We start from the raw sequence: 27993 nt of genomic DNA, 5'->3' as shown, positions 1-27993 counted from the left end.
TCCATTCCTCTTCCTTAAAAAAGCCCTTGAGACCCAGTCCTTTGACTGGATGTACGTGTGTGGATGTGCGTGCCACTGACTAAAGTGTGGTACCCCTCCTCAACTGGTGCAATGGCAAAATGAGGATTTTCCTGGGAAATAGTAATTTTTAGTTTGTTTTGGTTTAAATCTGAGATACATGAGGATTGTGAAAAAGAAACAGTCCTTTGCCTGAAATTCTGTACATCGATCTCAGGTTATTTCAGGCAATCATGAAGATACAGACATTTTTCATACATTTACAAATATATATACAAATATACACATATGTACAAGTATATGTGTGTCAGCCTACGGGCTGGATTTAATAATGCTTTATTCCAGCCACACACACAAGTATAATGTTTGGGTTTTTTTACAAAAAGAGATTGGTAGAAAGTTGGAGTGACTTAGCAGTGACTTTTCCTTCATCTATGCAAAAGATCCTTAAGTGGGCTGACATAGAAGTGCAGCCCTCTTACCTAAGTCCCCTCATCACATATACACATAAATAGGACTCAGTTTTACATCTGCTAATAAAACAAATTTCTCCTTGATCCCAATGACTTTTAGTCAAAGAGAATTTTACTTGAGAAATAACTGGAAGTTCAAGCCCATTTTAGACACAGTTTACAGTTTTGAAAGCTGTAAAGTCTGTCATACTAAGCCTCAAAATGCTTTAAAGTAATTTAAGTTACTGCAGAAAAATACTTTCAAAAGTTCCCAAATATGTTTTTCTGTGTAAGTAGGGAAATTTTGTCCTGCAAAAGATCAAACCACAAATACATAGATATAAACACTCTAAGTGATGAAAATTGCCAAATAAAAATAGTAACAGTTTAAATTAGATATCTGTGATTGCTGTTGGTGCCCAGGAGTTATAAATAATTCAGTATACTCTACTGAACAGTCTAAGGATGCACTTTTGTTGTTCTGATTACTCAAATCTTTTTTCGTATGATCTATATTGTTAATGAATAACTCTTTGTAAAAAAAAAACAAAAAAAAAACAAAAAACACCAGCCTTATACTCTACAGCCAGAAGAAAACTCTTTGTGAGATAAAACATCATGAGAGCTTAAGCAAATTAGGAGTGTGTAAATTTTTTAAAAAATATATAGGCACCGAAAGCATTTAGTGTTTCACTCACTGTCTAAAGAGGAATCGGATGCTGAAGCTGTTTGGTGTATTGGGCCCCAGGAGACTAAAGCCATGACTGATTCACACTCCTTGGAGTCTACATCGTTTTGAAACTGGGGCAAAACCCACAGGTTTTTGAAGGCTCTACTCTTTATCTCACCTAGTGCAGAACTGCTGTTGCTGCTTGAGTATTTCTGACCCGCTGGCATAGTAACAAGGCCACTTGAAGGAACTGCCTTTACAGAGATATTCCTGTGTCCTGCTGCCACGGGTAGGGCACAGACCCACGGGATGTGAAGCTCCCTGCTGTGCCCAAGAGCTTTAACCACAGTCCTCATACTGCCAACAGCCCACAGAAGCCCTCTGCAGACTCAGGAGTGTCCTGCCATGGCACTGCCTCTTGGCACAGTGGGATTGTTAAACTAGGGATCATAAACATTTCTGATTTGGAGGGGATACACTGGCATATCTTCCTTAAATATCCAAATACTTCTTGATGGAAAATACCAAATTTTATCCCAGTTGTATTTCCATCATGCATCTCCAGCAGAGAGTCTGCATATGATCTGCACGCACAACCTAACAGGGACACAGATGCTATGTGAATAGCATTGCAACTCCTGAGTTAAGTAGAAAAGAACAGAGAACAATTATGCTGCATTTTGCTATGTATTTTCTCTCTATGTAGGACACATGTTTTACAGGTTCCTGGCATCCACATCATGTGCGATGTGCACGTGTGTGTTTAAGGAAAGAAGGGAGTGAGGGTGCCTATGTGCACACACCCTATGCAAGAAAACCTTGGAAGTCACTTTTTGCCACTGTGCAGGAGTGTTAATCAATGACGGAAAAATGTGAAAGGGCAGTCCATGAAGGGTCTGACAATTCCTGCTGCTGATGCTGAGGTTAACATTGGATTATCCTCACAGAATTCTACCCATTTTGAAGTAGCTGCTGTTGGGTCTCCTTTTTTACACTCTCCCACTTTTCCCTGGAGATAACCTATCTAAGACTGGTATTTTCATTGAAAGTCTTCCCTGAATAAGGGAAGGTCAATTGATCTGTGATTCTGGAGTGCTTTACTAGAGGTGACCAGAATTTAATTTCCCTCTTGTAGCCTATATTGAGTCAGTCGTCCAGACTCTTTCTCAAGTTAAATCCTAAACTTCTGCAAGGTGTACTGCAATTAAATTGACAGCACTGTGTCAGGCTCCAGTTCTCCAACTGATGTCAACATGGAGCTTGTCAGAGCCCCCTGGCACCAGCAGCATTTGTTGTCAAAATACCGCAATCTGTAAATATGGCTCTGAAGAAGGCTGTATGATTGGGGTGTTAGTGGGGCAAGCAGGATGGAAACCCTAAGCTGAACTGGAGGGATGGCAGGGAGGGAGGGGAGGTAGCATCTGATGACTCTCTTTCTAAAGCCAAAAAATAGATGCTGTGAGTGTGCAAGCACACATTTAATTTCCAGTGTTAGCTAAGACAGCACTACAATATTTTCTAAGGCACCTGAGCTTTCTATGAACCTAACAGACTATGGAATAGTTGCAATATATTCCTGGCTATGACTGGAAACAGTGGATTATATGTTTTGAGCCAAGCCCTGATTTTTTAGTTTTTACCTTAAACTAGAAGAATCAAGATTTTACAGATCTGGCCTGGAGTTAGCAATCAAATTTTAGGCTTTTTTGAACTTCAGTTCCTGACCTTGGAAATTCATCTGTCACTAATCTTTACATGCTGTTTGTGTTTCATGCCTGTTTTTTACTTTTTGTCTGTTGTTGGTACCTGGCAATCATTCAGAGCTGTCTGTTTTTCACCTTGAGTCTTCCCTTGCTGGCTGGATGAGCACAGTGGTGTGGACCATGAAGGAGTGGGAAACCTGGGGGCTAGAAAATGCAGTGGTGGTTCGTGTGAATGTGCCTGAGCACTCCTGTAGCCCTTCTAGGCCTATGTAGAGACACACAGAAGAAAAAGCCCAAATGATGCATGTCTTTATTTAAACTATACTTGGTAACATATAATTTTCCCTTCATTTCACTGCTGGCAGTTAGCGTGGTGCTCAAGAATTAAGGACAGATTACAGTGATTTTCTTCTGAGCTCTGCTTATCAGTGAGGCTCCAGGGATGAGCCTGATTCAGAGGTGCTACACAGTGGGTGAATGGACAGTCATGGAGACAGTCTTCCAGGAAGGCTTGGGAATCTGAGATAGCCACTGCACATCAACCCCCTCCTTCACCAACTTTGCTTTATTCACCATCCATTGAACTGCACAGCTAACATGCCATAGTTAAAAATGGTCCCAAATGACTTGCATGCACAGGAAAGCGAATACCTGCACTTTCACAATTCACTCTTGAGAGGATGAGGATCCTCTCTTTAGAGGACTCTGAGGATGCTTTTCCCCCCCTTTCATTTGTTATTGCAGCTGGAATAACATTTTAAAAAGTAATGACAATTTTTCAAAAGCAGTATTTCAAAGAAATTGTTCTGGTCACTGGTGGCTTGTGATCCACTTGTGACTGTCCCTGGGGTAGAAGAAAAAGAAGTGGAGGGACTGTACTATTTAGATGAGGAAAGATCAGTTGTGTGTTTGGAGAGAGGAAAAAAGGATTGATGATATATATACAGGCAGCTAATACGGGTCAGGAAATTCAAGACACAAACAGCTTTAGCTTGAGGAAGGAGATGTCCTATAGGGTATACAGGATACAGGGCACATGTGCTGCTGCCACATAACCCCTTCACATGTGCAGCATCCCAGCAGGGACAGACAGCAGAACCCCTGCAGCTGGCTCGTTACAGTCACAGGGCAACACAACTGAGTCACGACACACAAAACCTCAGCCTGCAGATCGCAGTGGATTGAGCCAATTCATCCTGCATCCTTAGGATGGGCATTTTAGGATATCTGCATTCACTGCACTCCAGTGGCTCTGTGGTCCCTGGAGCATAGAGATGTGCTGTCCTGCAAGTGCAACGTGAAAGGCTACTTGTGGGAAAGAGCCTCCCAAATATGGATCCTGCATTCCCACCTCACAGAAAGGGGGACCAAGAGCGTACTGGTTGCTCAGGCTAGGACAGAGTGTCACTTTATCTACAGGGGAAGGACAGGAAAAGAGCGTGGGCTGGTCTCTGCAGGAAGCTGAATGTCACCCAGGAAAGCACATTCTTGACTTTAAGCATGTGAATAGTCAACCAAAGTTAAAGGGATTAGTCACATGCTCCAAGTAAAGCACATGCTCAGGCCCTTGGCCAGAGCAGATCTGAGGGACAGGGTCAAGCCCCTTAATGCTAGGACCACTGATAACAGATTTCTAATTAGCTGCTCCTCCAACTAGGAAACCATGCACTAGTCAAAAAGCTTCAATCTCTGTTCAGAAAGACACTTCAAAACCTCCCCCAAAATGCAGAAACTCAGAGTAGCTGTGGGTGTGCTTCAGCTCAGGAGAGGTGGAGACACTAACCATCACAAATTTGCATGTGGATGTATTCTGGATCAACCCTGATCTAAAGGCAAGTCTGAGCACACAGAAGGCGTGGTGGGGCTGTGACCCCTGTTCAGGGGGATGGAAGCACATGGGACTCCTCCCAGTTCTTTGAAAAGTATGGAGGGAAATTCACAATCTTCCAAAGGGGTTCTGTCCTTACTTAAAGCAATAAGAGAACTGATGTTTGGACAAATGGCCTTTTTGGGGATTGAGCTGGAGATTGAGGTGACATGCTGCTTCACATGCTGCTTCAGACATTCCCATCACCTTTAAGATGCCTCACAGCCACACAGGCCTTATGGACCCTATGCTAGAGCAAATGGAAAATCACAGAATGGCCCAAAGATTCAGGGTGAACACTTTCCTGCTGTAAATAAAAATAACCATAACCCTCTTCCACCACTGCCACACACAGACAGACACACGGGCTTATATACAGCTTGTAAATCAACACCATCAGAGAATACTTCATCAAGGCAAAACTTTTTATGCCAGCAGAAAAAAGGGAAACCTTTGAAAATCCATCAAACGGCAAAATTACTTCTATTTCTTTAAATCTTACTGCTATACCTCTTTCAAAACTGTATCTGTAGAATACACCCTGGTTCACCTGTGTCACTCCAGATATCTGTATTTACATGAAACACCTTTCCTATCACATTCAGCACTGCAGAGGAGGAAGAAAGTTTGTATTCAAAGCTGTTTTAATTAAACAGCTGTAATTTTCCTAATAATTTCTTACCAAGAAGCTGGGGTTTTTTTCCAAATTTTTCATGCTTTGAAGAAATGAACAATTTTTATAGGTCTTTTTGGTTTCCACTCATTGGCTCTCTGCATTCATTTAGCTCTCCAAGGCTGTTTTTGTTTTATATTCCCTTTTTCTGTTCAATGGTAATTCATCAACCTTACCAAGTAGGCACTTGCACAGTCAAATTATTTCAAAACTTTTCAAAACCACTCTATTTGAAAACCTTCCCAGAAAAAAATAAATAAACCAATCTGCTTAAAAAGGAAGTTTCTTCAAAAGACTTGTATTTTCAACTCGAATAAATAAGTAATTTCTATGGTCACATCTAATGGAAAATGAAATTGTGGAACTTCATTTGACATGGATGGCACTTCAGTGGAAAAGCACTGACTTAGCAGCTGGCATTGACATATTTGGGGAATCTGCAGACAACAGAAGACAAAAGCTAGGTAGTTGAGCAAGAATGGAAGAAACCCAAATCTACTCTACTCCAACATGCCCTCCAGAAACGTCATTTCTTTGAGCACTGTTAATACAACTACATCTGTAAGAATTATTGGTTAGCTGGATATTTTTAATCCAAGCAATACTGTTTTTTGCCAGCTGTGCAAATGGCATGACCTGGAAATTACTGCCTACATTTCTGTGCAGCAGGCACAGGCTCCTTCTCCTGGTGAGATATTTTAGATGGAGAGGATGACTTCCTATTGACTAATGAGGACTATATCATGCAGCTATCATGTAAGAAATGATTGCTGGTACTATCCCTGAATTAAGAGCATGTTGGGTTGGACTGATTTTGGGGAGACCTTTTTTCTTTGCCCTGTCTCCCTTTGCCTGCATATTTTGTCAGTGGTGCCCTCACTCTTGCATATGGCAATTCAGTCATCCTTCTTCAGAGTCCTGTTGGCTACGCCCTTGGCCCTTTTTCCCTACCTTCCCCTCAGCCACTGGTACCCTGCAAGGACCCGCTGTCCTCACAGCCAAAATATTCTTCTTCCTCTAATGGCATTCACCCACCTCTCCAGACTTAGCTGTTCATTTAGCTCAGGGATCTATGACCTGAACAATGGGAAGAGCAGAGGGAAGGAAAAAGGAGACAATAGGAAGAGGAGTAGCAGGAAAAAGAGAAAGACCAAAAAAAGAGAGAGAGTTCCATTTGCAGATTCACAGTTATATCATACAATGCTTAAGCTCATGGGAAATGGATCTCTGTTCTTTGCATCTGACCCTTTCACATCCATCTGTACACAGTTCTCCCAGATGGAGAGAGGAGATGTCCAGTGAACCGGGGCAGTTTCCAAAGACAAGATGCGGGAAGGTCTTATTTGGCATACATTAACACAATGAGAGGCATCTCTTACTTCTTTTCTACAGAAATTAGCTCCCTTTTCCTCCTCCACAATGGCTTTTCCCCAATTGTCTCAAACATCCAAACTGGAAACTTGATGAGATCCCATTCCAGCAAATCCCTGGGAAGAACAGCTATCCAGCCTCCCCCCACCTCCCTTCTCCTTGGTCAGTCTTCCCCTGGATCCACCATCCTGAACTCTCAGGAGCTCCATGAAAAAAAACCTTCTGAAATCCACCAGAGAAGACGTGCTGTCTCAGACCTGACGGCTTTCCTCACGCTTCTGCCGTTGCAGTGCCTCAGTCTTGGGCCACAAACACAGCATGGATGGTTGAGTGGACAATCACATTGCAATGTTTTAAATTTTTCTTTTTTGTTAAAAAAAAAAAATAAATAAAGTAAGAGGGAAGAAAAAGTTATACACACATGTATCACAGCATTTTCAAAAGGCCTTCTCCTGCATTTACACTAGCAGTTCAGCCTCAGTTGTAAGCCTGGATGTAAGGCAGCTGGAAGATTAAAACCACATTGTTGGCAAGTCCGCTGAGATGTCCTCTTGGAGATTTTTATTGTTTTCTGGTTTTACTTTCTTAGATGTTTCTTATTATTATTAATAATTATTATTATTTTCACTTGTTTGCTTCTCTCTAAAGTTTGGCAGGCAAAGAGAAAATGCTTTTTTACTTTCCTCACACATTCTGTCCATTTTGTTTTCTGCTTTTTAAGGAGGGAAAAAAACCAACAAAACCCCAAAACCAATGACATGACAGGCTTCTGTCATTTTGTTTTAAGAAAGAAAAAGAACGTGGGTGGGTTTCTGCTAACGGTCTTGAGGAGGTACGTTGTTGAAGTGGCTCAAATACTTCATTTGTTCCTTTGCTTGCTGTTTGCATTTTCCCTTCTGGCTGCAATGGACGTGCTTTTTGTGTCACCCTCCCCCACGCCTCTGCCCCCACCATGTCCTGTACAGATTCTGCTTCCAGATTTCCCACATGGATCCCCTGTTCCCTTTCCCAAATGGCAGTAGGTAGGTGCAACTGTAGGTTCATTTGACCTCTAAGGTATGATGCTGAAGTTAAGAGTTGGATGGAAGAGCCACGTGAGAGAAAAGCTTTCCCATCACTGTGAGAAAGAACAAAGCAACACAGAGTCCAGTGGAGATGTGAGTGCCATGTTGGACTCAGCTCTACCTTGGCACTGGCATTAATTTGAGATTTTATATATATATATAATTATATATACATATATATGCATGTATAGGCATACATAGGCATATATATATATGTCTGTGTGTGTGTGTATTTGTTTGCTATTTGTTTTAGCACACTGTCCCGTTCTCAGGTCTAGATTTGGGGCAGTTGGTCCTGGGGACAGGTTGGACAGAAGGGGCCAGAGTGCAGAAGAAGCCAGAGATGAGAGTGAGGCCCAGGCCCCCCCACGCACAGAACATGGACCAGCCGTAGCCGTGGCTGATGTCGTCGGGAAGTCCGTACAGGTAGCGGGGGTAGCGGGAGAGCTCAAAGTTGATTCCAGCCACGCACGTGCACAGTGAAATGATGCAGAACGTTCCTGGAGGAGAACGGGAAGGGGAGAAGGAGGGAGGAAGAAAACAAAGAGAAGTTAGAAGAGTGACAGACATACGCCTTTCCAAGCTGCCCGAAAAGAGCTGGTGCAAGCAGTAAGGAAGTGCCTAAGGGAAGATGTTTGTATAGAGAGTGGCTTCGTCTGGAGGCTCCATGGGGAAAGAACTGAGTGCTACCAGAGCCTTGAATATTGATCTCCTGCTGAACAGAGCTGTATGGAGAAACCTCAACAAGAACACTTTTTCATTATGAGCACTCCCTTGGGAACCAGAATGCTCCGTGGAACCATTGATTTTTCTGAAACTTTTCTTTAGACAAATACAGAGTGAATAATCTTGTTTTGACATTTTGGGGAGGGAAAATAACCTTGAATTTTTTGTCTCATTCCAATTTTTCAGTGATAGACTTTATAGAATATTACAATATACTTGACATATCCTGGCTCTGTTGAAATGTACATTTGAACTTGTGTGGGAGATTTTCTTCGTGCTTTCCTTATATCAAAAACCAGAATTTTCCACTATACAGTCTCCTTTTAAATATCACTTTAGAAGTCTTTAAATCCTTCACAAAACTTGGATTCTGCCCTCTGCATGACTCCAGTTTCAATCTAGATGCCCTCTGCCATGGTGCTAAAATCTTCAAAATATCCTGCTCTTGTTTTCCATCTCTGCGGGAATATTTCATTTCTTATTTCTTCCTGAGAACACTGAGAGGACAAACTTCATAACTCTGTCAGGTGGTGTTATGGAAAGACACACATATCAGATGAGCCTGAACCTTATCCCACCCAGATGAGTCTAATTTTGATCTTTGGCCTCCAGCTTCACCAAAGCTAAACTCTGAGCTCCTGAAATGTCACAATTGCCACCCACACACCAAATAATGGATAGATACAGATGCTACACACCTGCCACAAGAGATAACGACTCAAGTCAGCATGAAGTTAGCACTTTATTTTTCCTCTGTAATTCCTCCCTTTGTGGGCCTCTGAATTGCCTGCAGAGCCCTGAGCTTAGAAGGCAGGACTCATGCTACAGCACACCCACAGTCAGTCCTGCATGTCTTCCCTCTGTTCATGCATGGATCAGCAACATGTGACGTGTGTTAACAGCGCAGCACATTCTGCATCTGTTCACTTGCAGCTGCTGGTGAGGAATCTCCTTTTCTTCCTGGTCCCATCCCTAAACCAGCACAATCTTCCAAAGCAGTCGCAGTCAGCCTAGTTTCTGTGACACGCTCTTGTCTTCAGGTGCCCTTGCTTCCTTCTACTCCTTCCTGCCCCTGGCTCTGCCTCTTTTCTGCCACACTTTTGCTGTTGTTTCTCTGCTGCTTTGCTCTTTTTAATTACAGTTGTATTGAATAAATGAATTTGACACTCCCCAGTCGGAACACAGAGGTAAGATTATTTGGTGAATTTACATGGAATTTGGTTCAGAAACTGGGAGCATTGCAGGAACATACAAACATCACCAAAATGTGTGAATTTTCCACTATTCCCCATCTCCTTTATTTAGTAGGAACCTCACATAGACATTGAATCTACAAATCTCTATCATGGACCTGCTGTAAGATGATTGTTATGGTCCTCTCTCTATTCCCTCTTCTGATCACTGCTGTGCATATTTGGATGGTCTTTTCTCCACTGTATTTTGGAAAGTCACTTGTAGATAGTCTTCTGCTGTAAAGGTCAGGTGCCTTGACCTAATGCCACGTACAGCTGCCAGATGGCCCAGGATATTCATAAATGCTCAAATAAAGAGAGTGCCACCGGGTACCAGTGAGGACCAGCAAGCTGCTGCAGTAGGTACCATGCCTATTTCATTCAAAATAGCCTTCTTGCTTCCCACCAGCACCCCATCAGTCTGCAATCGGTGATCCGGATTCTTGCAAAAGCCTTGTGAGATCCCAGGCTCTGGAGTTGTCCTATAGTACTTCAAAGCACAGAGTAGGATAAATGGAGAGATCTCCCTCTCACAATCCATTAGTCAAAAATCAGGTTGGTTGATTAGAAACTACATGTTCTTTCCATGTTTTACTATGTTACGTGGGTTATTCAGTAATATGAAGGTGTCTGCCAAGAATGCAGTTGTTCCTTGTGTTCTGCGTCAGAATGACTAAGTACATTGTGGGATCAGGGGCAATAAAAGATGCCTCAGAGGCACTGTGCTCTGAACTGAGCTCTGTGGCTCATTTCAAATGGTTGTGGTCAGAAAATGACAGGGAAGGCCTTTCTTTGCTAGTAAGAACATGGTCATTTCAGCTCTCTCAATATATATAAGACTGTTAGGAGACGTGAGTGGGTAAATGTGTGGCCAGACTGAAGCTGCATTTGCTAAGGTTAAAAGGGAAGGAAATAACTTTGGATTTCAAACACTCCTGTCCTTTCATGCTTTGTCTTGGCTATTTTGATTACAAGCTCTCCAGTGCAATGAGTGTCGCTTACTCTCTGTATTTGAACAGAGCCCAATATATTGGGACTCCACCTTGCTGAGGGTGTTCTGCCCCTTAACAAAGGAACAGCAAAGAGCAAGTAACAACACTAGAGAACTAAGCAAAGCACAAGCATGAGACTTCTCTAAAAAAACCTGCCCCCTTTCTGGAGAATGTGCTAACCCTTGATGACAAAGACTGACTGCCATGCTCAATGTCACAGAGTGCAGAGAATGGTCCTCAGCCTGTCAACCCCCTGTGCTTCTGCAGGATGTCTTTTACAACACAGAGTTATCTGTCTCTCTAGTGCTGTTCATTGCAGACACAAAAAATGCCATTTTACCCCATCTAGAAAAACTTTTATGGCCATTCTATGAGTCCTATGTGTTGCTTGTGCTCAGCCAAGCAAGGAAGTTCCTGCTTATCGTTAATCTGGCCTCTCACCAGGAAGACTACTGATGAAAACCAAGTAAGATTCCTACCTCATGACTGTTCAGTAGCTTTCCCTCATGAACTAGCAATCATAACACAAAAGATCATGCTTTCAAATTGCACAGCTGTTGGCTATTGTAGTGAAAGTCATGGGTAAAAGGGATGCAGAACCTGAGCTTACCAGTGGAAATGAAGCCTCTGCTAGTCCAGGTAAGACATGGAGCTGAGGTGACAGGAGAAGGGAGGCCGTCACTCCTGCCCATGACACTGCACTACAGACACAGTGCTTCAGAGGCAGCAGCACTGCAGGAAGTCATGACCATTCCCAACCCTATGATCCTTTTTTTACCCAGAAATCACTGAACCCTTATGCAGTTTCCTCTTAAGTTTTTGCTGTCAGTGAGATAAAATCCTACATGTGCACTAATGCCCCAGATCCCCTGGAAACCCATTGACACAAACTTTAATTTGTCAAAACACTCCCCGTAGCTGTGGTCCAAGCAGATGGCCAGACCTGAAGGCTGGTGGTCCAGCCATGGCCCTGATGCACAAACTGTGAATGACAGGTGGCAGTGAGGGTTTGCTGGTACATGAGCTGCACAGGAAGATAAAGGCCATCTCCTTCAGCAGCTGGGGGGAGCAGAACTCGCAAAGTCCTTTATGCTGGGATTTACACATTATCCTCCTATGTGACACCCAATGAATGACACAAGGCAACAGTGGGATTTTTGACAGGTAATTCACGTGTCATTGCAAAATGCTTCAATCAGGTGAGAGACGAAATTTCATGTAAAGCTGTGTCTGTGCCACAGAGACTGCTGTTTGACATGCAGCCAAACCTCCATCCTGACGCCTTGTCAGGTAGCCTCCCTTCATCTTGGCCTGCTTCTGACAGTGCCTGTCCTGCTAATAGGCTGATGATCATCAGTGGTTTGAGAACCTGAGCTATTAACTATCTCTTGGTTATCTTGGTTGCCTGTCTTTCTTCTATATTACAGAATAATATTAAACATTACACTGAATGTCCCTTTCATTTAGATTAGAAAGCTTTTTAGGACAGAGATGAACTTATTTGCTATATATGTATAAAAGATTGGGGTCTTACCATCCTTGCTGCAGGAGCAGACATCATCTGAACAGGGATGACAGAGAGAGCTAATATCAGTGTTGGTCAAAGCCTAATACCATGTGGATTATGAGTCAGAGCCTTTTGCTGTAGCTGTTTTCAAGCATGATTATATCAAGCAGTGCCATGGGCCTCTGCTGCAAGGAATTAATTTTTTCTTTTTTGTAAATGTCCCTTTCTTTCCAGTCAGCCCAGCTGTGTGCTGGGGTCTGCAATGCCTCCACAGTTTTTAAACCTCACCTCCAGGGGAGACCAAAAATGCTTGTGAGTGAACTGATTTAAACACAAACAGGCTCAAATCATCCATACCAAATCTGTTTGAATTCTCCCTAACGCTAGTATCCTCTTGAACCATGTCAGAAGCCACATCCTTCACCCACAGACCTGCTCGACTTCCACAGTGATGGAGCTTGAGGGATTTCCCAAGGTCTACAGTGTTTTGTGAGACAAGAACTGGTGCCTTTCTTTGAAACATTGCAGATTAAGATGAGCCTTCATGGTGCTAGGGCACAAACAGACCCTGTTGCCAGGACCTTCATCTAAACATCCTCGTCCTTATTATTAGGAAGGAGGTGTCTGACAGGAACCTGAAGGAGACATCACCAATGTGAAGGCATGGGAAACCCAAAAAGCCAGTAATTAAAATGATCTGGGCACCAAGCCCATCTCTGAGACCCTCCTCTTACAGATCATTTGTCTCATGATTTGGAAATCACTTCTTTCACAGCTGACAGAATGATGTTCATTCTCTCCCTTCCCCCCCCCCCCCCCAACAGATAGAAATGACTCACAAACTGTGCTGTCAGATGTACAAAGTAAACAACCTCAAAACCTGACTCTTCTTGCCTTCTGTTATTTTAAAAAGCATATAGAAATGTCAAGTATTACTTATAAATTAGTAGATAAAAAGAGAATTGCAAAGGTATGGATTTTAAGATGTCCTTTGAAACCTTGCAGTTTTCAAATAAGTGTAAATCTCTGCCTTTTAAAGTATTTCTAGTAGCTTCTTGTGGCCACTAATGTCTTTGAAAGGAGTGCTGTTTACTTAATTATCATCACTTTCTTTTATTACAGGGCTATGGTAGAAAAAAAAAATTCTCACAAGTGAAACATTATCTTGACTTTCTCTCTGCCCTGCTAGCTTTTACTATTTTCAAGGTACATCAAACAAACAAATAAAATTAGGTCTGATCCTAAAGAGGAGTGTGTAGCATTAACTATTTAAATTACATACCAATCAAATGAAATTATGAAAGAATACACCAAATTCCCTCCCAATACAATGATGACAAAAGGCTTTTGGAGGGAGGGAGCAGCTTTGCAGTAAACTCCTTCTGTGCACGGATTAAACGCCTCAGCAGCATGCAGCTCTTGAGAACATTTTATTGCTCTGTGCATACACGCACAGAATATAAATTATTGCTTAATTATGTACTGTTCCAGCAGAAGCAGCTTGCAGCATCACCAATAGGCTGCAGAAGAGCAAGGGGTTTACTGGAAAATTGTCCTTATGAAAAAAGTGGAGATGAAAGGATAAATCTGACTGGGTGATGGAGATTTAGTGCAGTGTCCTTGTGAGATTACATCCCCACCTGGGCTGGGACTTAATGCATTTTTTATCTTATACCATGGACTAGATAAACTGCAGGGTCTGTCGTGATATTGCATTATAACCACTCTGAGAATGTGGTTTGCATTTGGCCCTTGGCCTCCTGCCTCACAAGGTGTCAGAGGCGCCCAGCGCACGCCAGAGCTGTGCTCCTGCTGTGTGTCACCTCCCCTGTGTGCCTGTCTAGGGACTGCTGATGGACAGGCTGTAATGTCTTATGGCACCAGAGGATTAAGTGTCCTCAGCCACAACCCCAAACCTTAATGGGGACCATGCTTAGGCTTGTATAAATCAGTATCTCATATACAGGAACAATGTCACAGCAGCTGAGGGCTGAGCTCCAGTTTGCTCTGCTGATACAAGTATCAGCCCATATTTCATGCTGCAGATTTGCACATGGTGATATTTCTGTGATCATATCCCTTGAGGCTTGGGACTGCACAGGGAGTGGACATCCATGCTGTGCACAGCTGCAGCCCGTGAGCTACAGCAATGAGCAAGCACTCTCTGAAGCTGTGAGTTGGCACGTAAGGCAAAAGCAACACTACTTAGCTAAAAGCTCGGTGGTTTGATGGACTGGGGAGAGAAGAAAGCTTTCAGATCAAAGCCTGAGTGAATAAACTTGGGAGTACTTTAGCAATGGTGATTCCTATGACCCAACCAAAATAACCTAGCAATAATAAAGTGGGTTGACTACAGCCATTAAGCAAACGTAATGGGTCATGAACTTGCAGCCACAACACAGGAGACAGCAAAAATTGTGCCAGTTGTAGTACTGTGATATTATTCTGATTTTACTGGAGCATCAAGGAAAGAAAGGGCCTCAGTGTCAAAATGAAGAAAAATTCTAATCCAAAGTTAGGAAAATTATCCCATCCGTGTGCTGGCAAGCACCATGCTTGGCAACATACAGAGGCTCCTGGCAGGTTCCTTCATCCTCACAGCATGACCCAGCAGAGGCCAAAAGATCAAACAGAAAGAGGCACTAGAGGTCTGAACAAACTCATGTGACTCCATCACACCTCAGATTTGCCTCAGATGATGACACATAAGTTTAGTATCAAGTTGTATCTCAGGCAGGTGCTTCCCCCCCTAGGCAATTGCAGGCTAAAGGGAAACCTGTGGAGTCAGGTTGGGTTTGCCTTGTCACAGGACATGTTCTGTAGCATGAGGAATCTGAGCACCCCATTGCATTTGGCCTTTTACTAATGAGGTCATTACGCCTCTAAGTAAGACTTCCAGTCAAAAAATTGGACATCTCTCAAAAAAGAATTCGTATAACCCTTCTTTTGCAGGAAATCCTAAATTGCTGAAAAGGCTAGCGATAGATGTTCTTCAATACAACTGAGAGTGGAGAACAGGTACAGCACAAGTAAATTCAATGAAGTCTTCTTCCATATTGCCTACTGTGTGCCATTATAAATACTTCTAGAAGGAATACTTTCTGCTCTAAAAGGATAGTTAGTCACATGCCTTTTTAATCCTTTTGTTTGCTAGCAGTACTACAGAAGCCACTGGGAGCTTGGGGTAATGGTGGTGACTACCATTTGGATATTTTCCCCTTTAGGTGCTGGAGAAAAGCCTATCCATTCGTTTTTGTCAAGTCACCAAAGGACTCTTTGCTTGTACAGCTTTCAGGATCTTTACTGCAAAAGTCTCTGGGCTCTATTACTGTTTTCCTGAGTTGACCTGTTATGGACAGAAAAATCCTTTTTGTATGTGCTGATACAGTTACTGAGATAGAATAGTCAGAAATCAAAATTAGATGCAATTTTGTCTGGTCAACAAAAAGCACTTAGTGCAGGGCACCCATATGAAGTTACATCATCCACATAAATGCTTGCAAGCAACAAACTAGACTGACCCTGTACAGCCTGAAAGGATCATGCTGAAATCTTCTTTCCTGATGCAGAGGAAATACCTGTTCATCCTCTGTAGCCCACACAAGTACATTGGCATGACGGATCTTTGTATGCCCTGAAGAGCCAGGCTGGGCAGAAATGAGGAAGGCCCTACTCATTTATACTTTTTTCTAGGTCCAGTTGTTTTTTAAATGCAGTTTCCAGTGTCCAGTTGGACTCTGTCCAGGTAGATTAGACCAAGTGAGCGTGGCAGTGATTTGCCCAAGGGGAATGTTGTTTTCTAAGCTGACAACCTGAGGAGCCAAGAAAGTGAGTCTAAATCTTGCTTCAGCCTCTGCATTTAACAAAAATATCTGCCACACAAAGAAATTTCCTCCCCATTCCCTGTGTAAGGTTTTCCTTCTGTCTAGCAAATCATGCCAGTATTAATCTTCTTTCTGTTGTTTGTGCAGTCTTTCCTCTTTTATGCCAGGCATGCAAACAACTCAGCAAAATTTCCTTTTAAAAACACCAACCCAATAATAAATGCCAGTTTTGTTTTCATTGTCTTCCTTTGGGTTTGGTGCATCCTGCCATTGGAATTCAGAAGCCAGCAACAGATCAAAGACCTAGTGACATTATTAAAGGATATGGAACAACCACTGAATTTTAAAACACACAGAACTTGTTTTCCAGGGCTGTGGGTGGGAAAGCATTTTGTATTTCTACAGAATCTGTCTCCTCTGCTTTATTTCTACTTTCTTTTACCTTCTGTCAGCCCCTGAAAGACCTATTGACATCCCTGAGAAGCAACTTGATTGCATGCCCTTCATGGACTACACTAAGTTGTCTGTTCTCATAACTTTAGAAGATACTGATGCTTCTGCCAGTACCTCCCATCCTGGTGAGGGAGAAATTACAAGTCAGTGTAGCTGACTTAAAATGAACACACAGAGGAATATGAACAGTTCTTCTTGCTGAAAAACCAGACAGAGCTGACTCCTTAATTTACTGCACACCAAGTTCAGGGAGATGGATTTGAGCTAGGACAGAAAAACAATTAATTTAGAGGTGTGCATACACTACTTGCCCTGTCTTTTGCTCCAGACTATAAGATCTCTGCACCTCATTAAAGAAGCTTTTTCTCTCCTTCTTCTAAGTGCCAGTGCCCTCCTGTGATCAGGTACAAGGCTGGTGGAATTGTGTTGGTATTTCTTCCCCCACAGTCTGCAAGTGCACATCTAGGAGCATCAGGAATAAGCCACAGGGAAAAAAACAACCCACAACATGTTTGAAGGTTGACTTTGAAGTCAGCTGATAATGTTTCCATGGAGATCAAATGCTATGGAGTTGACAATGAATTCTCTTGTTGAGCCTTTCCTTCCAGGGGAAAAAAAGCCCCAAAGAACAATACTTCTAAATGACTACACTCTGCACTACAGTTGTGTTATTGACTTGCAAAAAACACATCAATATCCCACCCCTGTTTTCTTATGGAGGTGTTAACTCTTACGCCTCAACATTTCAATGCCAGTTGTGCCAGTATTCACCTAGAGAATCAGATATATTCCTGAGGAACTGGTGAAAAAAGACATCTAGTGAAAATAATATTCTATGAGAAAAAAGATATTATTCTGCATTTGAACTTTTATCTGGACTCATTACTGCTGTAAATGAGAGTTATGATTCCCCTTGAGGAGTATTATAACATGAAATTATAAAAGAATATTTCAGTTGCTATTATGCAGTGACGCACAGATGTCTGTACTACAAAAGTGGGTGATGTTTCATATTTCCAGAGAGTCTCCTATTTCCTTTTCAAAACAAGTGCCAGCATAAATAAATAAATGCAAAATGTGTTGCTGGTGCATCAGAGAGCAGAGAGAAGTACTAGAAAATGTAACATGGACCCTCAGCTCTGCCTTTTGAGCCTTGTCCTGCCATCAGCTGAACAACTTCTTTCTACGCGGGAAATGCTCAACAGGCCATTTTGGCATTAAATAAACCCCAAAAGATGGCAAAGTGGATGTATGTCTGCCTGGGTGATTTCTCAAATTTATTTTTTTTTCAGTGAAAATAAGAAATGAGATAGCATTCAAAAGGCAAGTGGTAACAGTTGCTAAAGGCAGATTACTAATGGTTCACTGGTCTGGTTGAAGGAACACTTCCAGTTCTACCCCCATATCAGGACGTGTGTATGTACAGTGAACCCGTATCCATCCATACATGTCTGGACATGTATCTATCAGTATCCTGGTTTTGAAAGACATAAAGAAAAAAAAGCCTCACTTCAGACTCCAGAAACTTGGCCTAAAATGGGACCAAGGAACATGACCTTCAACCAGGTCTGTGAAAGACACCACACACTGTGCAGGGAGAGATGTTTTAAAGGAATCATAGGATTGGTTAGATTGGAAAAGATCTCTAAGATCATCAAGTCCACATGTTAACCCAGCACTGCCAAATTCACCACTAATCCATGTTCCTAAGTGCCACATCTACACATCTCTTGAATGCCTCCAGGGATGGTAACCCCTTCTCTGGGCAGACTGTTCCAATCCTTGACCACCCTTTTGGTGCAGAGGATTTTCCTATTATCCAATCTAAAGCTTCCCTGGTACAATTTGAGACCATTTCCTCTTGTTCTATCGCTTGTTACTTGGGGAAGAGACCAATCCCTTCATAGCCACAATTTCCTGTCAGATAGTTGTAAAGAGGAATAAAGTCTCCCCTGAGCCTGCTTTTCTCCACAGTTAAGAACCCAAATATCCTAGTTCACTCCCCAGAAAGAGGGACAAATCCTTAAAAGCAACGAAAAAGGAAATTTTTAGAAACAGGTTGACTCTTATTTCCTGAATATGAATGCTCTTGGCCTTGTTACATTATTTCCTGATTGGTGCAAAGCCTGAGTGACTGCTCTGAGTTCTGCTTCTCCTCACAGGTCCAAAAAGATCCTCATCAGCTCCTTTTCTGCCCCCCACAACACCATTGTCATGTGTTTGAGGGTTTCAAACAATCAAGAGCCTTTGAGAGGTTTAAACATTTAAAGCCTATTAACACTGTACATTAACTCAAGCTTGTTCCGACTCAAAGTCTTAAATCACTTTAGAGCATAATGCAAATTTAACCAAAAGCACAAGTAAGAGCCAGAGTGTTCAGGTGTGTGGTGAGGGAGGCATGGCAGAGGGGAAAATCATTTTGTTGTGCTGAGGCTGGTGTCAAAGACTTTCATAACCCATTTATGGCATCTCTTGATGCAAACCAGCCTTTGTCTCCATCTGGAGGTCAATCCACTTAAATAAGTTCTCAGCGGTCTGTAGGGAGTTTTGCCAAATTTTTAAGCTCCTCTGCAGTTATCATTAATTTACTACCTCCTAGAGAAATAAAACATGATTAGTATCTCATTTTTTTCCAGTCTTCCAACTTTTTTTGAATTATAAATACTCTTTAAAATGGCCAAAGGTATTATGCCTTTGGGAAAACTATATTGATCCCAAGCTTCACAGTTTGTGTTCCAGTAACATACTGCAGATCTTGCTGTTTCTAAAGATCACATGCTGCTGTTTAAGATCTGTCTGCACACACTTGTGTGCACGGATGTGCATTTACACTTGCCTTTCCATAGGGAAAAAAATAATTGATGCAAACTTTCTGAAACTATTGCTTTTTTTGGAAGAAGCACAAGAAACTGAATTCTTTCAAAGAATAATGTTGTCTAAATGAAAAAAAAAAATAGATATGATCACAGGAAATACCTTCCATATTCAGTGTTGTGGTTGATCATGTCACCATAAGTAACAATTTTGAAGAATGGGTAGAGATCTTGATTATTAAGGAAAAATAGAAAACCTAGTTGCCCTGTGGGAGAATATCATATTTCTCAATGAATTCCAAAGAATTGCTCTTACTTTCTCCCTTCGTTGATCTTTCTCTTTGCTTCCTCTTTGCTGCTACTATGAAGGTACTTCATAACTGCCTAGAAGATGTCAGCCACAGAGCTTTGCTTTACACTTGCTGCATTAAATTGCTCCATTTTTGGTCAAATTATTCACCAACGGAACGATTATTTTGAGACAGCGGGACCACAGTTGTGTAGAATAAACACCCTTATTTTCTACTGTTGCGTGCTATTTTCACAGCACAGTGAGTTAAATTTGAGACTCAAATGATCAAGAGCTGGTAATGATCCACAGCTGCAAATATACAGATGCCTTGGTTGTCATCTCCTGAACCATGCACAGCACAGGCAGAGGAAGCACAGCACAGAGGCTTGGGGATGTGGAAGACAAGACTCTGTGGAGGTGGGAGTGAGAGAGGATATGGATGTGTACAGCACAGCTACACCATCAGCAGCGCTGCACTGGCTCCCAGGCCCTGTTTTGCAGCCACATTTCCTGATGGGGTTGGCATGCCAGCCTGGCCATCAGCTCCTGGGCACAGCAAGTCGTGCTGTGACAGCTGATGGCACTGGCACAGAGCGTGGCCTCATCCCTGCTGGCACCTTGCCACAGCCCCGCATGAAGCGTGGCACAGCTGGGGCATGAGAAGGTGACCCAGTCTGAATGGTCAATCCATCCTCTGGCTGGGAGGATAATAAAGCACTTTGTTGCCTTATCCCTGGACTGAGGAAAGGAACATTTGGGAGGCATTTCTGAGAAGGCTGGAAATTACTTATTAGAAGATGTTTCTCCTTAGTTTAGAATTAAAAAAAGAACACATTCATAACATACATAAGTGGGTTTTTATTTATTTAATAAACATTCTATCTTGCATATCTGAAATAAAGCATTACATTGTGCCAACACACCTGCATAACTTAATTTTTTATTCCTTCTCACACGTATTTCCTGCCTGCTTATCTTTACTGCAGCAACCAGCATTGGAAAGAATAGGTGGTCACCTCTGCTGTGGGAAAGATTTGAAGATTTTCTAACCCTGATCTAGGTCCTCTGAGTATAGATGGGCTACAGAGAGTAATGTCTCTGCAGCCCTCTTAGAGAGGGTCAGAAGAAACCCAAATCAGTGGGAAAAGTGGAACTAGCAAATAGCACTTGAAAGCCCCAGACTGGCAGATCATCACTGGTGAGGAGGGAGGAGGAGAGGATGAAAGAGATTCCTGATGTTTTTGAAAGCAAATGCTAGAACAAAAAATCAGGCCAGAAGAACTCCATGGTACATGTGTACAGCATGACTTCCAGGCCTTTCAGCACCAATAGAAAAGGAAGTTTCAGACTCCCAAGCAAAGCTCCAAGCCCAGTACTTTATGCAAAAATATCACTAGGCAAAGACAAGAAATGAGATGCTATACGAGACTTCTGATCATTTTCTTACAGATCTGCATGGTGAAGCCAAACCACATACGAGGGCATTTAACAGCTGGAATAATTTCCAAATAGACTAATTAGAGACTGAATTATTAATGGTAAAATTTCTAATTGGCTCAAAGCAAGGTTACAGCAAGAAACTCACTTGACTTTGCAAAGAATAATGAATATTTGCAAGGCTAGTAAAATTACATGCTTCTCTAAGGAAATTGTTAGCAAATGGGGAAAAAACCCTAAAGTCATCCTAAAGTGTATATCAAGAGACAAAACTGGCAGAGACCTAATAAGAGTGAAGAGAACAGGTAAAACCGTAAACAAGCGCAGAGATGATTTATTGCCTTCATTTGCAGTAAATTTGGAACAAAATGAGACAACACAGAAGTCTCTCTCTAAAGGCGGCCTTGTTAGGCATGCAGTAAAACCCCTAACTATTTCACTGAAATGTGTTCTCAGTACAAATTACAGACTTACAAAAGGAAAATACATGGATGTGCAGCTGAAGGACAGAGCTGTGATAAGGATGATAAAACGTCATTCTTTGTCAGTCTTTTAATACATTTACAAAGGCAAGTGATGTAGCTTTGGCCAGGGATAATTGTATGCTGAAGCGAGTACCAGAACATGATATTGGAAGTGCCATTTTGTATTTCCAGCTAGGACGACAGACAGCAGTTCAGCAGGGAGGTGCACAAGGTGGGAAGGGGGAGGATGAAATCACTGCCAAAACACTGGATCGTGCCACCAGGAGGCAGGCATCCCACTTTCCCCACAGCAGGCACTGATGAGGAGGAAAACGGCTTTGAAGCATTTAGGTATGCCCTGCCCTCAAATTAGAAATAATGCAAACCATATGATATTTCAAAATAGCTGACTGAAATCAGCTGACCTGGGAAAACATCAGGCTATCAGAGATTGTCTTTAAAAGATGATTTTATAAAGCAAGTACAGTAACAGAAGATGTGGTGAGGTTGCAGTCATGCAAACCTAGCAGAATCTGAGATGCTGAAACAAGAAAATCATATGAATGAATGTGCTGGACAGCAGGTAGAAGAACCTAGGGTTAGATGGATCAGCTTGTTTGCTGATCATGATACAGGAAATATTCACAAACAATTTGACAGAGAATTGAAAGAAGGGATTCCTGGAGACTATAGAATTTGCCTTGGTAGAGTCAGCAGTGTGCAAATTCGTAGCATCTCAGCTCTTTGGAGCTGGAACTAAAACTGACATTTGACCTTGACAATATTGGCTAAATTAGATGTTGAGAGAGTGAAGACACCAACCAAAAGAACTGACAGGTTTGCCATGATAAGAAATCCAAACAAGTCAAGGATTCAAAAGAACTGCTCAAAGCCAGAAAATGTGAGCACTACTTCCTGGTAACTGATTAGGTGGCCTCATCTAGACTTGAAAAAGTGAACATAGTTTTGGTGCAAATAAATTTTCTTTGGTCAAAACACAACATATGAAATATTCCACATGCATTTCCTCAGGAAGATGTTTAACTGCATTCCTGTCCTGTACTTTATGAGCATGAAAGCATCACATTTCCTATAGGACTCTGACATTTGGAAGTAGTGTTACAGATGCTCTTAAGGTTCCAGAAATTGTTATAAAATTTAAAAATTACTGGTTAAAGCTTTTACTGGTGCACAGATTTTTGGTAATTTGCATGAACAGAAAACACAAGAACCTACAAGAAGATGTGCTTGGAGTCATGCATAATTTGAGTGTGACCCACTTCTGTAATAGAATTAAACAGTCTCCGGTAAGATGAATAAAATGAACTAATAATAGTGAAATTTAAGAGCACAATTCCAAATGGAGAAACTCTCAAAAAGGAAAACTCTCCCACCCTGCAAGGTAAAATGATACTGACAATACTGGAATGTAATGACTACAGATAGTGTAATTCTGTGTACAGGAGGCTGTGCAACAGTACCATCATGCAAAATGAGATAAAAAGTGCTAAACATAATTTACAGTATCCATCTGGCTCTGTAGAATATGAGGGACTGAAAAAGCCACAACATACTGTGGTCAGGCAAACACTGTCATTCAAGATAAGAAATCCAGTAGAAACTGTACAATAAACACCAAAAATTATGGAAAAGAACTGTGGAAGCCGTAAGGGATATGTGATTGCTGTTGATACAGATACATTTGGACTAAACAGAAAATATGAATTATTAATTTTTAGCTTGTTACAAAACATGCAGAATAGCAGTGTAAAACAGACTCTAAATCACAGTTTACATGTCTTGGATTCCGGATGAGCTAAAAACCCAATAATGGCCTGCATTTCTTAAATTACTTGTTTCAGCAATTTGCTTGAGAAATTAGATCAAGCAAAGTAAACCAAGTCCTTATGAGGCACTGCCACATGGGTTAGCAAGAGGACTGTTTGGTAAATATAATAAAGAACCAGAGGTCCAAGCAAACCACGTCTGGTCTTATTAGATTATTATAGCACACGTCTCAGTGCTCTGTTGGGATTTCCTGTTCAAAGAATTATGGGCAGTAAGGGACAAACCCCTTAGATATGTTAAGCTGGCAATGTTTAAGCATTGCAGAAGAGCTATTTGTCTAGAAATAAAAACAGAACAAATGCTACAAACATAGCCAATACAAGTGGTGTTGAAAATGGAAGGGAAGGTTAGATTAGTCTGATTCTGTGGCTACCAACTGAACAGTCTCCTCTCAGCTGCAATGAGATCAGATGGCAGAAACCTTCCAAAGCAGTTTTCCCATTATTGGACCTGAGAAAAATTTAGGCAAATTAAGAGGCCCTCTGACTCCATGCATTTTAAGAAACAGTACAGTAATATGTTGACAGCATTTATGGCATGACAGAAGCAACAGTTTTGATTTCAAACACCATCCAGCAATAAAAAAGTTTAAATTAAAAGACTCACTGGCTGTACAAGGAATGACTGTGTAACATGTGACACAGTCTGAAAACATTAATAGCTACTGACTTTTAGATTAGATGGCTCTAGTTGTGTATTTTATTAACTGACTGCTTCAGTTTGTAGATGTTACTTTATGCCCATTTACTGTTAAAAGAAATCAGTATAGCAGTTGCTATTGACTTGTGCAAAACAAGTAAGAGAGTAACCTTTGGGTAATACTGATCCACGTGTCTGTGCTGAAGCAGAAAATAAATTTGATCTCCTCCCAGCACATCTTTATTTATAATATTACACATCTTGACAGAATTTGTCAGATAAAATAATCTGGTACCTCTCGTTTCAATTAGTTTCAGGTTCCAACTGCTGGATCTGGTTATTATTTTGTCTATGAAAAGAGCATGCTACTATCAGAGGGTTTCTCACTACATAGGTACTTCCACTCTCTGTTCAAGTCAATTACAAACCTTCTGGTAAACAGTTTCAAGCAATTGGCATTTTGTGGCATGCTGCCTTTTTCTTGTTTTTCAAACCACAAGTCATTTTTGTAGCTGTTCTGCAATCCTCACCCATTCTTCCCACATCCTCCTTTAGCATCAACACCTGATTAGGATGCCCAGAAATAGTTTTGCTTAGCCCAGAGATAACCCCACCTCGTGGTCTCATTGCATATTCCATAAAAAATAACACATTTAGCAGCTACATTGCTCTGAGAGCTCCTGTGCAGCTGGATGATCCCAGCATCCACGATTCCAGAGACCTTTTTAGAAGCCACTGCTCTCTGAGAGCTAGAGGCTTGTTCCATGGGGATGAGTGAAGCTGTTCCCAATTGCATGACCTTGGCTCTGTCTCCACTGAAATGTGTGTTGTTTGAGCACGCCAAAAGATGGCTTTGGAAGCTGTGGGTGACCCATTCCACTGCACACAGTTAAAACTGAATCTTTTTTCACATGAAAACTTTATCAGCCATCTTTCAAATTACTTATAAATAACATTGAGCCAAAAGGTAATCTCTGCAGCTGCACTGGAAACCAACCCATATATAATGACAATTTCTGAATAGTAAACAAGACATAGCTAATTTCCAATAAATTTACTTTTTCTGTATTTATTTAGTATACTCTTAATGTTTTAACCTGAATGTTGTGCTGTAGTAAGTTAAATACCACACAGATATCTGAGCAGATTAGGGCAAAATGGCCCCTGTGGAAATTAAGCTTTTAAATAAATAAGAAACACCAAGCTCATCTGGCAAGCCATCACCTACAATGTTTTAACACCCACAGCAAACCATCTACAGACATCCCCATGAAGACCAGTGTGTGCTTGCACACAGATTTCAAATGTGTTTGTGGGCACAGAGAGAACTGATGTCTAATGTCACCAGTACAACATCACTAGAACATAAATACTTGTTACTGCAGCACTAAACTCCTCTTCTGGGACTACAGAATCTTTCCTCTATGTCACACACTGATCTGTGTCACACCACAGTACAGATAAACAGATGATAAAATGCACTGGAGTGATGATCTGCCTGGAGGGCAAAGACCCAGCTAAACAAAAATCACCAGCAGAGAAAAGAAGAGAAAACAGAAGTAGCAGTGTTGACTTCGAGACATTCACCCAAGTGCTGTGTTTTGGACTTGACTCTCACCCTTCAATGCCTTGAAATTTACTGGTAACAGTAGTAAGGAAGGCTGGTACATTACATGGGAAATGTTGGGTGACTGAGGGCTGGTGTAGTAGGAACGGGAAGAAGTTCAAAGGCACAGAGTTTCAGGGCATGTACCTGGGGAATCATAAACAAAACATCTGCTGTAAATTGGGAGAGCATCAGTAGGAAAGCACAAAGGTGGAGAAAGGCCTGTGTGTCTCATCCAGCAGCAGGATGGCTGTGGGCCTCCAATGTGATGCAGCATGAAAAAGGCAAATACAACCACAAAATATTTCAGGCAAGGAATTACCAGCAGGGGAAGGAAACCATCACACCACTTACACAATGCATTGATTAGACCTTGTTAGAGAATGGTCCTTCTCATCCATATTTGAGAAAGGCAACTACAAAGAGGAACAGGTAGCAGAAAGGGCTGCTGGATTGACAGTTGTTCTTACAGAGAGAAGTCTACCAAGAAAGTATATGTAAAGTGGGAAAAAGAAAATAGAGAATGCTCTTCATAGGTACAGCAAAGAAAGAGAGATGTAAACTAAAGGTTACATTTGACTCAAGAACAACTGGTGAGTAATAAATACAGATTATAACTCTCAGCACAATTTCTAAGTATCAAAGTGTCCCACTGTGAAATAGGATAGTGGTGGGAATAACATCTGCACAATCTTTGGATTTTTATTACTGAGCTTACTAAATTACAGTGTTACTTCCAACGAGGGTGTACTGTACTAAAACACTCAGATTATCCTTTCGACAACCATGAGTTACAGACACTCCAGACAAGTTCTGTGATGCAAGTTAAATGTGGAAGCCAAAACTATGGCTGTGTGATCCCTGATATGCACCAGAAGGAGCTCGGAATGAAACCAAGCCCAGATCAAGCAAAGAACTCTGAAAACATATTTTCAGTGACTTAGAAAAGGAGGGACATGTGGAAAGAGGGAAAATGAGAACAATGAGAAACATGCATTTCTTCAAACACCACCATCCTTACCTCCCATGAGGAAGAGAAGCCCTGCCACATACTGCATAAGGCCTCGATCCCAACAGCACCCCAGCACGCCGATAATCCATCCAAAGAGGATGATGGCCACAGCCATGCCCATGAAGCCAGCTGTCATCCTGCGCAGATCTGCAGTGAGGAAGCCAGAAAAACAACATGAGTGGGAACAGTGATAAATCAGCATCATCAGGGGTCCATAACAGTCTTAATCCAAAATGCTACTGATCTGCAAGGGCTTCAGTGTGTGTTGGTATGGGATGATTTAAGTAAGGATGATTCAGAGCAAGGACAAACCATAAATTAAGTCACTAACTTGGACTGGGGAGAGAGAGAGCAGGTGACAATTTTACCACACAATGGAGCTCAGTGCAGATGCACCCAAGTGACTTGTGACAGCTTTCTCAGGAGCTAGAAGTTGTAAAATGGCCTCAGTGCAATGTTGTGCTTAATAACTCCAGTCTCTGGGCACCAGCACATCTGTTTACATCTTGCCTTTCCATCTCTGTCCATTACTCCTCATCACCCTGCTCAAACTGATCAGCAAAGCAGGTTCTGTGCTTTGTGCCAGAGAATTCACAGACATGAGAATTCACCTCAGTTGTGACCCTCTATGTGATTTTGGCCAAGTCACTGAGCCCCTTTGGGCCATAGCACCCAGTGGTGGTAGGAGTAAGAGGCAGTACAGTGAGGCACACCGATACTCTGGTGTCAGACATCATTAGATGCACTCCAGATACACGGCTGGGACAGAGGACACACCATTGTCCTCCCCTGTACCCAGATGGTGACCTTGCCAGATGATTTTTGGTGAGGACGTTTTTGACTGCTCCAGGGAGCACTAAGAGTAGGAGGAGGGCAGGGCGCTGGAGCAAAACATTTCCTCTCTTCTAGTGGGCACTGAGTACATCTTATGTGGGTGATGGGGGCTGATCTGAATTTATTTCATAAATAAAGGAAAAGGGTCCCCAAGTCCTAATGAAAGGAATCCTTAAATAAAGACCTGGCTATGTTGTGTATTTGCCTTCTGCAAAAAGGATGGGATTTATTATGAGACTGCTGGGAAACCTCTTCCTGCATGTGCTAGAAAAAAAAATCCTTCACAGTTGGTTTGGATGTGAAATCTGGGCAGTGAGACCACCTGGCAACTGAAAGAGCAAGGACTATGTGAGCTAAAGAGCATCTTCACACTCTCAGATAAAGAAACAGATGGGGGCATCTTCACTAACATTTGATTATTCCCTGTCCCCCCTTCATGCACACATAAAAAGTTTAAGTACTGATATGTCAAGAGTATATGTACAGAGAAAATTCC

General features: G+C 41.9%; 1 protein-coding gene across 1 annotated transcript in view; it reads right to left on the bottom strand.

Moving 5' to 3' along the window:
• AGK (acylglycerol kinase) overlaps positions 1 to 27993 on the bottom strand; it is a 274709-nt gene that overhangs the window by 59200 nt on the left and 187516 nt on the right. Inside the window, 1 exon segment of the mRNA XM_066319713.1 lies at positions 26673 to 26810. Within this exon segment, the coding sequence (XP_066175810.1) occupies positions 26673 to 26810 (138 nt within the window).

Source organism: Sylvia atricapilla, chromosome 5, assembly GCF_009819655.1.
Source record: "Sylvia atricapilla isolate bSylAtr1 chromosome 5, bSylAtr1.pri, whole genome shotgun sequence".
Classification (NCBI taxonomy): domain Eukaryota; kingdom Metazoa; phylum Chordata; class Aves; order Passeriformes; family Sylviidae; genus Sylvia; species Sylvia atricapilla.
Note: the sequence above shows the minus strand (reverse complement) of the source record. Positions and strands in the feature narration are given on the sequence as shown.